At 34.4% G+C, this 15855-nt stretch overlaps 1 protein-coding gene across 6 annotated transcripts in view; it reads left to right on the top strand.

The window, feature by feature from the left end:
* The window catches only part of DMXL1 (Dmx like 1), a 174868-nt gene that overhangs the window by 148406 nt on the left and 10607 nt on the right, over window positions 1-15855 (top strand). For 5 of the 6 annotated variants that reach the window (XM_023197351.3, XM_023197327.2, XM_023197361.2 and 2 more), the window contains 3 exons: window positions 1926-1986; window positions 10562-10689; window positions 14838-14930. In XM_023197351.3, the coding sequence (XP_023053119.2) occupies window positions 1926-1986; window positions 10562-10689; window positions 14838-14930 (282 nt within the window). Of the gene's footprint in view, window positions 1-1925; window positions 1987-10561; window positions 10690-14837; window positions 14931-15855 lie in introns of those variants that run through there. The other variant, XR_002727748.3, reaches the window with a different exon arrangement.

Genomic DNA, 15855 nt, shown 5'->3' with positions numbered 1-15855 from the left:
CATCTGATTCTCTTTGCTGTAGTTACATTGGCTTCTTTCTGTCTCTTGAACGTATTAAGCTCATGGTCATGTCAGGAGCCCTTGCCTTCCCTTCTGCTTAAAATGCTGCATCCCTCTGTTTTACCATTCACATCTCAACTCAAATCCCCCCCGATTTCCCTGGCTTCCCTAATTAAGGCATTTGCCCCTACCCACTCTACCCCCACTCAACTTATATTTTATCATCTTTATCATCCCTAGCACTTACCAGTTATTGAAATTATTCATTATTTAGTTGTCTTTTTGTTTTGAGATGGAGTCTTGCTCTTTTGCCCAGTCTCTAGTGCAGTGGCACAATCTTGGTTCATTGCAACCTCTGCCCCCTAGGTTCAAGCAGTTCTCCTGCCTCACCCTCCCTAGTAGCTGGGATTACAGACATGCACTACCATGCCCAGCTAATTTTTGTATTTTTAGTAGAGATTGGGTTTTGCCATGTTGGCCAGGCTGATCTTGAACTCCTGGCCTCAAGTGATGCACCCGCCTTGTTCTCCCAAAATGCTGGGATTACAGATATGAGCCACCGTGCCCTGCCCTAAGTTGTCTTTTTTATATGCCCTGGAATCTAAGCTCTTTGAGAACTTGGATTCTGCCTGTCTTGCAGATTGATGATTTCTAACTAGAATGGTATTGGACGTATAGTAGGTGTTCAGAAAAATGTGTTTATACTCCAAAGCTTTGTAATACAGAAATCTACCCTAGGCATAACACTAAGGATTGAATTTTCTTCCTACCTAAATCTTAGAAGGTCATCTTTTTATTTTGAATAATTGTGATTTGTTAACATAAGGGTTGGGATTGCCTCACTCTACCCTCAACAGAAAGACACCAGGAGAATAAGGTTGTTCTTTTTTATGTGGATCTTCTAAAATAATGATTTTACGTATTCTACATACGCTTTCAGAAACTTTTTAAAACCTGTGTTTGTGTATTTTTTTACTCATGGTTCTCCTGTGAATATTAAAAAAGAAGACAAAAGCAAGATAGGAACCTTCAAGAATTTCTTTAAGAAGAACATGGGATTTAAATATGAAGTTTACTAAACAGAAGTCATATGCAGCAGGTTTTTATTTTTTCTAGAGAATTGATAAAATATTTTCTTAATCCTTTCAGTTTATCAAATGATAAAAATTAATAGCAAAAAAAAAAAATCATTATGACTAGCTTCTGCTATTTTGGAGTATAACTGCATCCATATATGTGTTTCAGTTTTTTTATCCCTCACCTTTTCTCTGGCCTAGTCTCCGTCCTCCCTACCAACTCTGCACCTTCTCCACAACTTTAGGCTAATTGAACCATTTAAAATCCAGAAGAAGAACAATAACAAAATCTACCTGAGACTGATGCTACAAACTTAATATAACATAGATTTGTAGTTATGATGCTATATAAATAGGAAATGTTCTATAAATTTTTAGTTTAATTTTATGTATTTGTTTTACTCTTATTTGACAGGCTAGTTAAATTATTCAAAGCATAACTTTAAAATGAGTAAACACATAGTTTCAAACTATCAGTTTTTAAATCTATTTAATTTTATCTTCTTTTATTTTCACATGCTCCTGTCTTTTAAACTTATACTATTCAAGATTATTACTGAATAATAAATTTAATGGGATCAGAAAAGAATTGACAAGAAAGGAGGGAAGACTAAATTCTTGAGAGGAATTTATCTTTAGATCCTAGTCAGTAATGCCCAAAATATATGTACAAATATAAGAGCTGCACTATTAAATCTCTGTTATCATGTTTAGTATTTTTCGCACCCATAATGATCGTTATGAACTCACGTAAAAATAAATACATGAATGTTATTTGAATTTCCTGTCACAATTTACATGTTTAATCCTTTTTATTGTGGCTGTAAAATAATTTTTCTATTTTACCAGATGATTAAGAAAGCCATTAATAATGTTAGAAGAATGACTTCTCATCCAACTCTTCCTTACTGTAAGTTGAATAATAATTAGCAATTGTCCTTTCTTATTCTTAAACCTATTTTTGGTAATTTTATTATAAGAAATGTATGGGAACCTTTTTGTTTTAATTGAAAGCATTTATTAGACTTTTTTTCTAGAGAATATTTGCCAGCAAATAGTATCTTGATTTCAAAAGTAGGTAAAAATAGAAAAAGATATTTCCCTAAAAGAAGACTGATTTAATGAAGTAAATTTTCTGGCGTTTTGACTACCCATCAAAATTTGCGACTACCAATACACAAAATTTGTGTATTTCTAAGTTAACACATTTTATCTTTGAACATTTCTGGATTTCTTTGATCATGCTAAATTATAGTGAATAATTATTTTAATAATATAACCACTGCCAACCTTTATTACATAAGCCACAACCATACTTCGATTATTTATTACCTCATTATACTCAGTTTGTATTTTATTACTTTTTTTCAGTTTGTCTTTTATGAGACACATTAATAGTAAACATAGGAAGTTATTATTAGTAAGTTTTTATATTCTAAGGCAGAATATATTTGTTTTCAGTTAATCTTCCTAGGAATCTCAAAAGTTTCTCTTCCTTCAACCAAGAACTTAATTAATGGGGAATTTATTGGAGGTATTGATTCTGATGTGTTGGAGTCAATACTCACTGGTGTGTGAGTATTCCAATTTTTAACATTTTTTTTTAAGTTATGCCCTTCGTCAAGTTGTCCTACATAGTAACAAGAATAGTGCATGTTATTAGTATTCATGTCCCCCCAGTTTAATAGCCTATTAAAAACTTTAGAAACTTTTGTCTTGGGAGATATTCTGATAAAATGCAGTTAACAAAATCAGTATTCTTTTCTGCTTCATTTACGATAAATGCTCAAAGACTCTATTATCAAAGTTGTATACTCTGTACAAAGAAAGGCTTAAGAGAACCATGTATGTATATTGAAGAGAATAACATCTGTTACTTATGCTAGAGGCATAAAATAATATAAAAAATTTGTCTGTTTTCACTATGTCAAATTTATTCATCACTAGAAGTGTGTATTTTTTACCCATAAGTTTAATGTGAAGTGAGAACTAAAAAACAGTCATGAAGCCTGTAGTGTTAAGGAGTCAAAATGTGTTTTATATATAAAATTTAAATATTACTCCACATCAAGAAATACTTGATACTGCTTAAAACTACCCTATTCTATGCAGTCTGGTTTGGAAGTTTTCTGAGATACTGAAGGGACCTCATTTTTCTCTCAATCTCATACCATGTGTCCTGGCAGGTGTACCCTATACCTCAAGCCCATAAACTTTAAAGTGTCCACCCTCGAAGCTTCAAAGGTTCAATGGACTTATTGTCAGAGGTGTTAGCATCAGTTACTGCTGCTGCTGTCTTGAGAGATAAGTACTTTCTCTGTTTAGAGAACTGCTGTAACTAGCAGATAAGACACCTGAAAAATTAAAAGCTAATTTAATTACTGGATTTTTTTTTCCAGTATATCTTTTCATGTCACAAACAAGTCCCACAGATAATAATTTAGTTTGATAACAAACACTTTTCGTGTTGTGAAAATGTTATGAGACAGGATTTTTTTTAAATATTAGTCTGAAGTTCAGATACGTCAGGATAGCTGTTTTCTTTCCTTGGAATAGATCTTTTGAAAAATCCTTAAACAACTTTTTAGAAGTTAGCCTAGTACATTTATAATTTTTTGAGTAGAAAACACACTGTTTCTTTATACTGTCGTGTACACTTCTGATACCAGATGTGTTGGCTTTTGTCCACCCCAAGCCATTCTCCACCTCTCCAACTACTGGCTGGGTGCCTTGTAATTTGGTTTAATTATGACACAGTCTGCCTGGAGTCAGAATCATATCCTACAGGTTAAGGGCTCAGTCCCACAAAACTGCTCCTTACTTCAGACACCAATCGCAGGTTATCAGTTGTCACCTACACATCTGACATACTGGCTATAAATCAGAGTGCCCACCGCCCCCTCCTTGGGTTGGATTAATTTGTTACACTGATTCACAGAATTTAGGGGAAACACTTTACTTATATTTATCAGTTTATTATAAAAGATAATCATAAAAGAAACAGATGAAAAGTACATAGAATGAGGTCTGTAAGACTCCTAAGCAGAGGAGCTTCTGTCCCCTTGGAGTTGGGGTGCACTACAAACCTGGCACGTGGATGTGTTCACCAGCCAAGAAACTCATCAAATCTCCTTGTTCAAGTGTTTTTATAGAACTTAATCTCCAGCTCCCTTTCCCGCCCTTTTCTGGAGGTTGGCGAGTGGCACTGAAAATTTCAATGCTTTAGGCTATCTGTGGGACCCCATCTAAGTCACTGCATTAGCGTAAATTCAGGTGCTCTTCCATGCATTTTAGTAGCTGTATGCCAGGATCCAGGGACAAAGACCAAATATATATTTTATGTCACACAGAGACCAAATATATATTTTATATAAGGGATCATTTTTTCCCCTTCTAAAATGTTTAATGTGTTTTCCCTTTTTAATAAGTATTTGTTGAAATCATACTACATGATAGGTTCCATATAAGCCTAGCTGAGTAAAAGTGAAGTCTGCTCTGCTGAAACATTAATAAGGAATCTCAGATAAGACTTTTAAAAACCTCTCGAGGCTCGGAAGCCAAACCAAGGACTTGCCATCTGATTTCACCTGCAATCCTGTAGATTTGGGTGAATTCCTCTTTTCTTGAGGTCCTCAGAAAATCCTGGGATTCCCTTGTCTGCCAAGAAGTGATAGTCCTTACTCTTCTGTAAGGCAACCATGTAAGGGACTATATGTGTACAGTACCAGGCCAGGTTTCTGTTTTTTTCGGGGGGTTTTTTTCAAGATGCCTTATTTGCTCTGTCAGCCTTTGGTTCCTTAAAACTGTCTGAGTCATATCTGATTTTGTGCATAGTCTCCAATATGATATATGAGTCAAAGCCTTGGTAATATGACTGATGTTTCCAATTATGTCCTGCTATAAGAAGGACAGGTTCTTTTTGCTTTTACTCCTGGCAAGCTGTGAAGAACAGATTCTTATTGAACTTACGCAAATAACTATATTGCCATGAAAATAAAAATACTCACTAATAGCTTCCAAATTCTGGAGGGATCAGGTAGGGAGAAAAAGTAATTGTTTTATCTTTGTTCATGAAGGCATACTTTGCCAAATTGCCATAAACTATTGAATAACATAAGAGAAAATAAAAAAGGTTTTCTTAAATCTGGAAAACAAAATATTAAAGAACTAGCAATGTTTCAAAACCACAATTCTTAAGAAACCATAATTTTTCTTCAGTAAGTTATTCAGCCTCTCATACTCAATTCTTGCTCAGCTTGATCTTGGTTAGCAGTTTAATGAATTTATAAGTTTTCTCCCTTAGAGTTCTGGAAGTTCTTACACTGTCCAATGATAGGATCTAAACGTTATCAGAAACCAGTACCTTTCAGAGTCTTTTCTATGAATCTCCTTGAAGACAGAGCACTTTAGGATTATAGTTACTTGCAAACACTTTCAGTGAAGATCAGGTGAAACAATAGCCATCTGTCAGTAACAAAAGACTTAACATGGCCATAGCTAAAGATCAGTTCATTATCATAATGCACAATAGACAAGTAAATTTGATTGCTTCTGTGGCATACAATATTTTAACAGAATAACTGAAAGTATGGCTGATAACATTATACCAGAACATATCAGATTTTTAGAAACTTCACACAATTTCTGGAATACTTATCTAATATCATATACCCATACAAATATAAGAAGGTATCACCTTTATTTGACAATGCTTCCCATGCAATTTAACATATCAATTAAGCCTAATTAGTTTTAACAAAGCCTAATTATTATAACATTCTTCTTTTTAGAGGGAGAGAGAACAAATTTTTTTGAGATATTCCAAGGGCCCTTTGGAAACTCGCAAAGTTAGAGTGAGGTCAAAAGTACTTCATTTTTAATGTATTTTTGGGAAATTTGTCAAAAATACCAAACGGTTTAAAACACTTGATTATCATAAGATATCTGTGGAAAAATATTTAACCAGAGTGATAATTTAAATACTTCAAAGGCAAATACAGAAAGTTACATTGTTGTAGAAAAATCCTTAGCTATTTTAATGTTGTAGGAAAAAATCTTAGCTATTTTAATATTGAAATATAGCTAATTTAGTAATAATGTTAATATTAACATTAAGCCTTAGGTAATCAAAGACCTAAAAAGACATGAAGCACAGGAAATTATCTTGATGAAACAAAATCTCTGCTGGGCGCGGTGGCTCATGCCTGTAATCCCAGCTCTCAGGGAGGTAGAGGTGGGAGGAGAGCTTGAGTCCAGGAGTTTGAGACCTGCCTGGGCAATATAGGGAGATCCCGTTCTCTACAATAAAGAGGGGAAAAAAAAAAAAAAGACAAAGAAAATCTCGATTTTGTAGTCAGATTGCTTAAAAGGTAAAAATAATAATATTAACATTAGGTCTTAGGTGATCAAAGACCTAAAAAGACATGAAGCACAGAAAATCATCTTGATAAAATCTCGATTTTGTAGTCAGCTTGCTTAAAAGGTAAAGGAAAACCTTTCACAATCTCTTGTCAAGAGAAAACCAATACTGCAGTAAAACTTTGCACCAATGTACTTCTGATATTAAGACTCATCATTCTTTTAATAACATATATAAATACATATTAGCCAGCTTGGCCATACATAACATTGTTTTTCCAAATTCCTCTTACACAAACCTATAGCATTCTTGTATCCATTCATATTTTGTTCTGTACTCTTCCTCTTTCCCAGTATGGAACAGTCTGCTTTAGTACAAAAATTATTCTTTTTCCCATAAGAAAAACATTCTTCACACCACATAGCTTCACATTCCAAAAACATCTTTCTTTCCTGACATACAAAATTATTTATTTCAGTAGTTTAAATTACATATATTGATTAGAATTCTTAACTGTTAGTGATGTTAGTTTCTAGTGAAAACTAGGTAATAAGCACTTGTGCACTGTCAGTCACACCAGCATTCTATAGACTAGCAAATCTGTACTCTTTCATAATTTACAGAAGCATGTTCTTTTTCATAGTATAGTTTTTCAGTGTGTCATAGGACACGTTTACTAACAGACCCAAATATCTTTATTCTTCTGTAATAAGAAGCCAAAAGTAGATAAACTTATATTTAGCAATTAATGTTTTAGTATTTTATGTAATTTGGAAGTTATCTAGATATTCAATTAATATCCATCATTTAATTTAACTTAATGAAATACTAAGGGTATAAGTTGTCAAAGGGATTTGGAAAACTGTTTTGAAGTAGACATAACACCAGACAAGGCCAGCCATCAAGTTCGTTATTATTTATTTTTTGCTAACAAATTTTGTAACAAAGACAACGTGAGTGTATTTGACTAGTAAGCATAAGTAAAATAAAAGATATATATCACATTATATTTAGTGCTGGTAACTCTAAGGATATGCCTGCTTTAATTAAACCAACAAACTTAAATTAGCTTTCATTTACCAAAGATTATCTGACATCGGATGGGCTTGAAAAACATTTGGATCTGTTGCTATCTTTCTAAAAGTTTAGGGAATACTTAATTTATATAAGTGCTTATTTTTCTTTAAACCCATTATATATAATTATTAAAAATTTTGACAATACCATCTGGTAATAGAAAAGTATCACATATATTTAACATATATATAGTCATACACAAACATACAGGCAGAAGCAGATTCTATAGTTTTCATTCTAAATTTTAGTGATCTGCCAGATATAAAATGTCAAACTCAGTAGTTTATAAAAAGGATATCTGGGCTGGGCACAGTGGCTCACGCCTGTAATCCCAGCACTTTGGGAAGCCAAGGCGGGCAGATCACAAGGTTGGGAGTTTGAGACCAGCCTGGCTAACATGGTAAAACCCCATCTGTACTAAAAATACAAAAAATTAGCTAGGCATGGTGGCATGCACCTGTAGTTGCATCTACTCAGGAAGCTGAGGCAGGAGAATCACTTTACCCCACGAGGCGGAGGTTGTAGTGAGCCAAGATTGCACCATTGCACTTCAGCCTGGGCAGCAGAACGAGACTCTGTCCCAAAAATAGATAGATAGATAAATAATAAATAAAAAGGATATCTGGATCCAAATTGTGTTCCTGAAAATGGGACAAGATTACCCACCCAGATTGCTAAAACTTTACTAGTATTTGTGGAAGAAGACTTTTAAGATTTCTCATTTGTCTTTTGTGAATACTCTTTTAGAGAGACAATTTGCAGTTCATTTAGTCTTCTAGTAGCCTCTGTATACCAATCAAAAAATGCCTCCCACTGTTTGTGAAGCATTAGAGATTCCCTTTTATTTAGTGCTTCCTGTAGATGGACAATTTTGTATAAGTTAAAAACTTCCCTGTTGTGGCCACTATAATTCTGAATTGTCTTTGGTAAATATACTCATTTCTCTAGGAAAGCACAGGGTCTGGGTCCATAATGTTTATACATAAAATTAGCTGGAGTTCCAGTTGGAGGAGTTCTTGAATTCCTTAAATTCAGAAGAACCCATGATTTCTTGTCCTAAAATCTTATCTACCTGAGGCTTCTTACTGGACCCAATCCAGTCAGGTTCAGTCTGACTTCCAGAGCCGATCTGGATGAAAAATGCTTAAAGGGTAAAAGTTGCAGGTTTCAGCTCAAGTGGTAACCTTCAAATGCACAATGAGAAACAGTAAACACAAGGGGCCTACTGGGAGGCACCTGTGCCCTGGTTGCTTGTTGCTCCTGTAGGTCATCATCAGGGGATCTCCTTCCTGTTCCTCTGCTGAGAACTCTTAAAACATAGGCACATTAAAATTTTAATGAGTTTATTTGAGCATTTAGCTCAAATTCATGAATTGGGCAACACCAGACCAGAAGCGATCAAGGCTTCACCGAGGTGGCATGAGGGGAAAACTTTTATAAAGTGTTCAAGGAAGCAAAACAGAGACAATATTTGATTGGTTAAAGTGGAAAGTCCTTAGTTAGAAGTTAGTTGGGAGTTTCTAATCAATAAGTGTCTAGTTAGAAGTTAGTTGGTGGTTTTTGATTGGTTAAGCTTAAGCTTCATTCTACTGTTTACATTGAATTGAGTTTTGATTTGCTCATATAGGCACACAAGGCCCTGGAGCTGTCTTAGCCTAATAGCCTCCCAGTTAATTTCTTTATTTTATTTTATTTTTTAAAAGAGACTGGGCTTCATTGTGTTGCCCAGGCAGGAGTTTTATGGCTACTTACAGCACAATCAAGGAACACTACAGCTTTGAACTCCTGGGCTCAAGTGATTCTTCTGCCTCAGTCACCTGAGTAGGACTATAGGTGTGTGCCACGAAACCCAGCTCTTAATTTTTTAACATCATAAAATAATAATAGAAAAGTTCAGTGATTTTTTTTTTTTTTTAGTACAGCTACCCCAATTTATTTTTCTGATTAAGCTATGCAAGCGCATTGGGGGAAAGGGAGTAGAGCCAGTCAAATACCTAGTCTCAAAAAACTCTATCCACTGCCCAATGGTAAAACATTTCAAACCCATCGAAGTTCATTTATTTTAAATATTTGATAAGGAATGAGGGAAACTTGACTGATATGTGACTAGCAAGTGCTAGATGTTTTATATAAATGTAATTTTTTACTACCTCCATACCACATTAATATTGATAATTATACTCTATAAATTGAGTGTTATGTGATAGGCATATTTCTGAGTGATCTCATTTACTACTCACAACTGTCCAGTGACTTATATATCATTAGTCCCTTTTTACAGGAAGGAAATAGTCTCAGAGAGATTAAGTAAATATCCTAGTATAACACAAATAATAAATGGCAAAGTGAAGAATTAATAGTCATTAGCTTATTCATATTTATCAGTGAAACAAGAAGTCAGGTGCAGTGACACGTTCCTATAAATCCCAGCCTCTTAGAGGCTGAAATGGAAGGCTCACTTGAGGCCAGGAGTTAAAGACCAGCCTGGGCAACATTGCAAGACCCTGTCTCTAAAAAAAAACAAAAATTAACTACAAAATTAAAAAATAAACATAATACATATTTGAGATGTTAGGCCAATCAGGATAACTTAGAACTGTTTTTTTTCTTTAGCATGGCATTTAAAACCTTCTTTAATCTGATTTTTTTCAAAGAAAAATGTATACACATTTAAACATTAATAGTATGATAAGGATTGGTTCTACCTAAGAATTTGTTATAATGAGTAATACATAATTTATTATAAAAAATAAAAGGCTATTAAGACATCACTGAGATAACTTTAAAGGGAAATAAAATTTATAGAGCTATGATCTAAATGCTCCTATTGTATTTGAGGATGTGTTTCATTCAAATGAAAATGTATTGTATAACTATTTTTATGATGAAGAGTATTCAACTGAAATTTCATACAAAGGTAAATTTATATAAATTGACTGATTTATTTCCTAGATGTTTCTTTCATAAAGATTTTCACATTGGATTAGGAAATAACTTTTCCCAAAGATTCTTGAAATAAATATGCAATTTTTGCCCTCTTGTAATGCAGATCTGACAGGAGCTCAAGATGGAAGTGTAAGAATGTTTGAATGGGGCCATTCTCAACAAATAACCTGTTTTCGATCTGGTGGCAATTCAAGAGTTACAAGAATGAGATTTAACTATCAGGGAAATAAGGTATTATATAAAAATGTAAATGGTAAAAATAATTTATTGTGTTGGAGGTTTATAAATATCACTAGTTTGGGTTTCTGAAAAGAACAACTCAGTGGGTAGTAGTAAAATATTCGTCTATATGGATTTTTTAAAATTCTTCTCAAAGAACACTTCACTTGTTCTTCATGGAAGTATGTTATGTAGGTGTCCATTAAAACTCATTTAAGTGATTCTTAATGACCAAACGATTATCAATTCACCTTATATTACACACTTTTTATTATTAAATGCTCCTACTTTCTTTATCCCTTGGAACCTACTCAACGTATGATCCAGCAGCAAGTAACATCTAGAGCTTATTATAAATGCATATTATTATTCCTTCTCCAGATGTACTGAATTACTATCTGCATTTTAACCTGATATTGTTGTGATTGTACAAATATTAAAGTTTTTTAAGAGGAAGGGGTACTGCTCCAGAACAGAACATCAGCAAACTACATCCTAGCCGCCTGTTTCATAAATAAAGTTTTATTGGACCACAGTTACCCCCATTCATTATTTTTCTTTGGCTACTTCCTACTACAACAGCATACATAGTTCAGGAGGACAAAGACCTTATAGCCAGCAAAATAAAATATTATATGGCCACCTAAGAAAAGGTTTGCCAGCCCTGCTCTAGAGCATCGTTTACTGTCTTCACTTCTCATAATCGTACTTTGTTCAAACTGCCCCCGCTTTTGATGTTAGACAGCAATCTTTTATTGAACAGTACTCCTTGTGAAGCAGGGCTAATTCAGAGGCAGTGCACCCACAGCCAGCCCAAACTGCCTCTTTTTGCTCCTAATATCTTATTAGCCCTTTACAAAATGATTAAAGGGTAAATCAATCTTCTTTTTGTTTTCAGGGCCATGCTTCACCAAAAATTACTCTCACAGACTCTAACTGATGGTTTACCTTGCCTTTTCTTTCCCCTCAGCCTCCCAACCTTAAAATTCTCACACGTTCCTTTTATCATTGTGTGCTGCAGCCTTTTTTGTCTACCATGTTTGTCGTATTTTCATTTCACAAAAGTCAATATAGTTTTATGTAGTTGTGAAACAAAATTTTGAGAGCTTGTTTCTTAATACCAGTTAGCAACATTCTTAGCTTCTTAATGGGAAATTAAGGGAACTTAGTACAGAAGCCTTTACAATTCTACTGTATTTTCAGTTGTATTCTCTATCAGTATGCTTTTTGTGGTCATGCATTTCCACTTTGGTTGTCAGTTTTATATTGCTCCTAACTAATCTCTATACCTGAACCCTTATCTCTCTAATGCATCTTGCCAACATATTATATAACAAAAAACACAGTTACATGATTACAATATAGATGAGATCATGTAATTATTTTTTTCAAGAACCCTTTAAGGCTCCTCATGTCAAATTCTTTAACAAGTATTTAAGACCTTCTATAATGTGACTTTATTTTTCAGCTTTAACACTCACTACAGCCTTCTGCATAGGCCATTTTAAGGCACAAAAAACTGCTTGTCTTTGCCTGCCCAGGTATCTTTGACAGGCAGCCAACTTACTATTCATTCACCTTAGCCTTGATGAAGTCTAATAGCACAGCCCCTAAGCATGCTATCTCTTCTAGTAGGGAAGCCTCTTAAGGTAAATGGAAGAGATGACCCACACTGTATCACAATAATTCTGATGAATTTGATATTCAATTATGAATAGAAATACAATGCCAAAAGCCAGTGAATATTTCAGAAAAACTAAGCGTCTAGAAAGGGGTATTAAGCAGAATAAATAATAAATAACCTATGAGGACTAATTCCTCAGAGATTCAAGAATATATTACATTTATAAAGCAGGAACAGACTAGCATTAAACAAGGACAGTAGGAGAACAGAAAAGAGTTATTGGAAATTAAAAATATGATTCCCCAAAATGTGGTCAGTGGGGGAACTACTTACTAGAAAAGCTGAACGGCAGAATGGAAATAGTTGAAAATCGGGTTTCTTGCTGGGAAGCACAAATTAAGGAATTATCCCATGATGATAATAATTTAGGAAATATTTCAGAAGAAAAAATGAAGGAAAAACAGTAGTCAAAGGAATAATAGATATTTCCCCAAAGCAAAGAATAGAATATTATAAGAGGAAGGGCCTACCACGTATTGAGAAACAACACATACCTGCACACATCCTGTTTGTATATCTTTTGGTTTTTAGAGTTAAAGAGAGAATCCTATAAGGTTCTAAAAAGGAGTGAGAATGAAAATGGTTACTTACAACCCACATCCCACCCTGCCACTAAATGTCATTGGCCTATTACAAATAGTTAGGAGAACAGTATTCACAGAATTCCGATGGACAAGGAATGGGAACTGTCGATGTCCATCCGAACTACCGTTCAAATTTGCTGGGAAAATAAACATACTTTTAGGTATACAGAGACTTAACACATTCTATGTGTATACCCTTTCTGAAGAACATACCTAGATCTACTCCAGAAAATGTAAGATAAACTAGAAAAAGGAATAGACCTGTTAAAATATTATTAACAAATATAAAAACAATAGGTTAAATATTCATAATATTCATCCTATCAGTCAAATTTTTTATAAGACAAATAATAGAGAAATAGATAAAAGATATTAACAGTTTACCAAGAAACTATGCCTGGCCATTAGCCCTCAACCCTCACTAATAATTGAAGAAATGCAAATAAAATGAGACTTATTTTTGTCTGCATAAAATTAACAAGTATTTTAGATTTTAATAATACCCCATGTTAACTAAAGTGTAAGAAAAATGACTATCAATTTATATTACCACATAGGATTTAATTTTGGCATAGTCTGTTAATTTTAAGTGATGCTCTTTAACAAAACTTTCCCATTTCTAGATGTCTATCCTACATAATTATGCAAAGGTATGTGTATATATAGGAATGTTCAAAGCAACCCTTTTTATATTAGAGAAAATTGAAAACGATATGTTTTAAATTATAAAACCACTATACAGTGTAATACTACACACAGCACAAGAATGAGCTAAATGTATGTGTATTTACATGGGAAAGACAGTTACAATAAATCAAAAATGTAATTGTGTAATGGTATTATTATGATCCCATTTTTTTAATGCTATATTGTGAATTTTTGAATATTCAGAGAAACAAATCTGAAAGGAAACACATCAAATTGTTAACAGATGTTAGGTCTAGAGGCAGAGGAGGGTAGGAGTCCAAAACAGACATTTGTTTTATTTTATATACTTTATAATAAGCTGCATTATGACCGGGCGCGGTGGCTCACTCCTGTAATCCCAGCACTTTGGGAGGCTGAGGCGGGCAGATCACAAGGTCAGGAGATCGAGACCATCCTGGCTAACACAGTGAAACCCCGTCTCTACTAAAAATATAAAAAATTAGCCGGGCAACTGTAGTCCCAGTCAGGAGGCTGAGTCAGGAGAATGGCATGAACCTAGGAAGCAGAGGTTGCAGTGAGCCAAGATCGCGCCACTGTACTCCAGCCTGGGCAACAGAGACTCCATCTCAAAATAATAATAATAATAATAATAATAACAATAATAACAGTAAGCTGCATTCTTTTTATAATCAAAGGGAAGAATTTTTGCTGTCTTATCCTTCAAGATCTGTATCACATACCTCCCTTACTGGATTATTTTGACATCTTACCAATCAGAGTTGCCCTGAGCTCCCATAGAGGAATTATTTTACTTTGGTAATCCTCACGTTATTTTACTTTGTACTCTTGTTCATGTGTTTTCCTTATTGTTTCTGAAAGTCCTTATTTTGTCTTTTTGGAAATGAACAGTTTTCTTTCGTATATATGATAAAGTTCTGTCATTTAGCATAATCTGTTAATCCAGTATCCTATTTTTGTAATATTTAGAGAGAATATATAGACTATGCTAGAGGCTAGTATAATAAAATGGGTGTCTGATGTTTGTTCTCTTTATCTCCACCCTGGGATTTTTAAAGTAGTAGCTGAATGGTTTTCTGAAATAGATCCATGTGTAGGTGAAGTGAAAAATCAAATGACATACAATCAAATGTTTAAGAGTCAAAATATGAGTGTCACACTGAGGGTAAGGATAAATATATTTTTATATTTATATTAAATACTTTTAAATATTTTCTTTCTCTAAGTTTGGGATAGTTGATGCTGATGGATATTTAAGTCTGTATCAAACAAACTGGAAATGTTGTCCAGTTACTGGAAGCATGCCTAAGCCATACCTGGTAAGCCAAGAATTTCTACCTTTAAATAGAATTTGAATTTTCATTTTAAATAAGCCAAGAATATGTATTTGAGACAAGAATTATAGAACTAATAAATAAAATGTAGTCCTGTGTTCTCAGTCACTTTACTGTAAGATTCTGTCCTTGTGTTATGTGAAAATTACTCTGTGAAGCATAAAATTCCTTAGTCTCTGGTAATTTGGAAAGTTGACATGTATAGAAGTAACACAATGCTCCCAGATACCTATATATCCTGTGGATTACTACAACCCTTTTCTAAGCTCACTAAGCTGGTTATTATATTATGCCTAAATAGAATGATTACCAGACCAATGCGTCTGGTTATTTTTCTGCGATTATCTCTTATGAACAAACAAAGTGAAAAGGACATCCTATAGCTGGTGCTGTTGTTATTTTCCTGTTCATCTCTTTTTTTAACAGCATATTGATACATCTGTATTCAGGACTATGCAGGCTCTTATGAACTTTCTATGGCTTCATAGAATACTGAATTTGTATTTTGTATTCTTCAGTGAAGCCCTTTATTAGGACTAAGCAATTCCTGTTAGAAAAAAGTTAAGAATACAGATTAATCGCTTCTTGGCTTTTTGGCTAGGATCAAATGAAGAATATAGGTTAAGATTCTGGTAATTTGGCCGGGCGCGGTGGCTCAAGCCTGTAATCCCAGCACTTTGGGAGGCCGAGACGGGCGGATCACAAGGTCAGGAGATCGAGACCATCCTGGCTAACACGGTGAAACTCCGTCTCTACTAAAAAATACAAAAAACTAGCCGGGCGAGGTGGCGGGCGCCTGTAGTCCCAGCTACTTGGGAGGCTGAGGTGGGAGAAGGGCATAAACCCGGGAGGCGGAGCTTGCAGTGAGCTGAGATCCGGCCACTGCACTGTAGCCCGGGCGACAGAGCCA

This window comes from Piliocolobus tephrosceles, chromosome 4 (genome assembly GCF_002776525.5).
Source record: "Piliocolobus tephrosceles isolate RC106 chromosome 4, ASM277652v3, whole genome shotgun sequence".
Taxonomy (NCBI): domain Eukaryota; kingdom Metazoa; phylum Chordata; class Mammalia; order Primates; family Cercopithecidae; genus Piliocolobus; species Piliocolobus tephrosceles.
The sequence above is the reverse complement of the archived record's forward strand: the minus strand, read 5'-3'. Positions and strand labels throughout refer to the sequence as shown.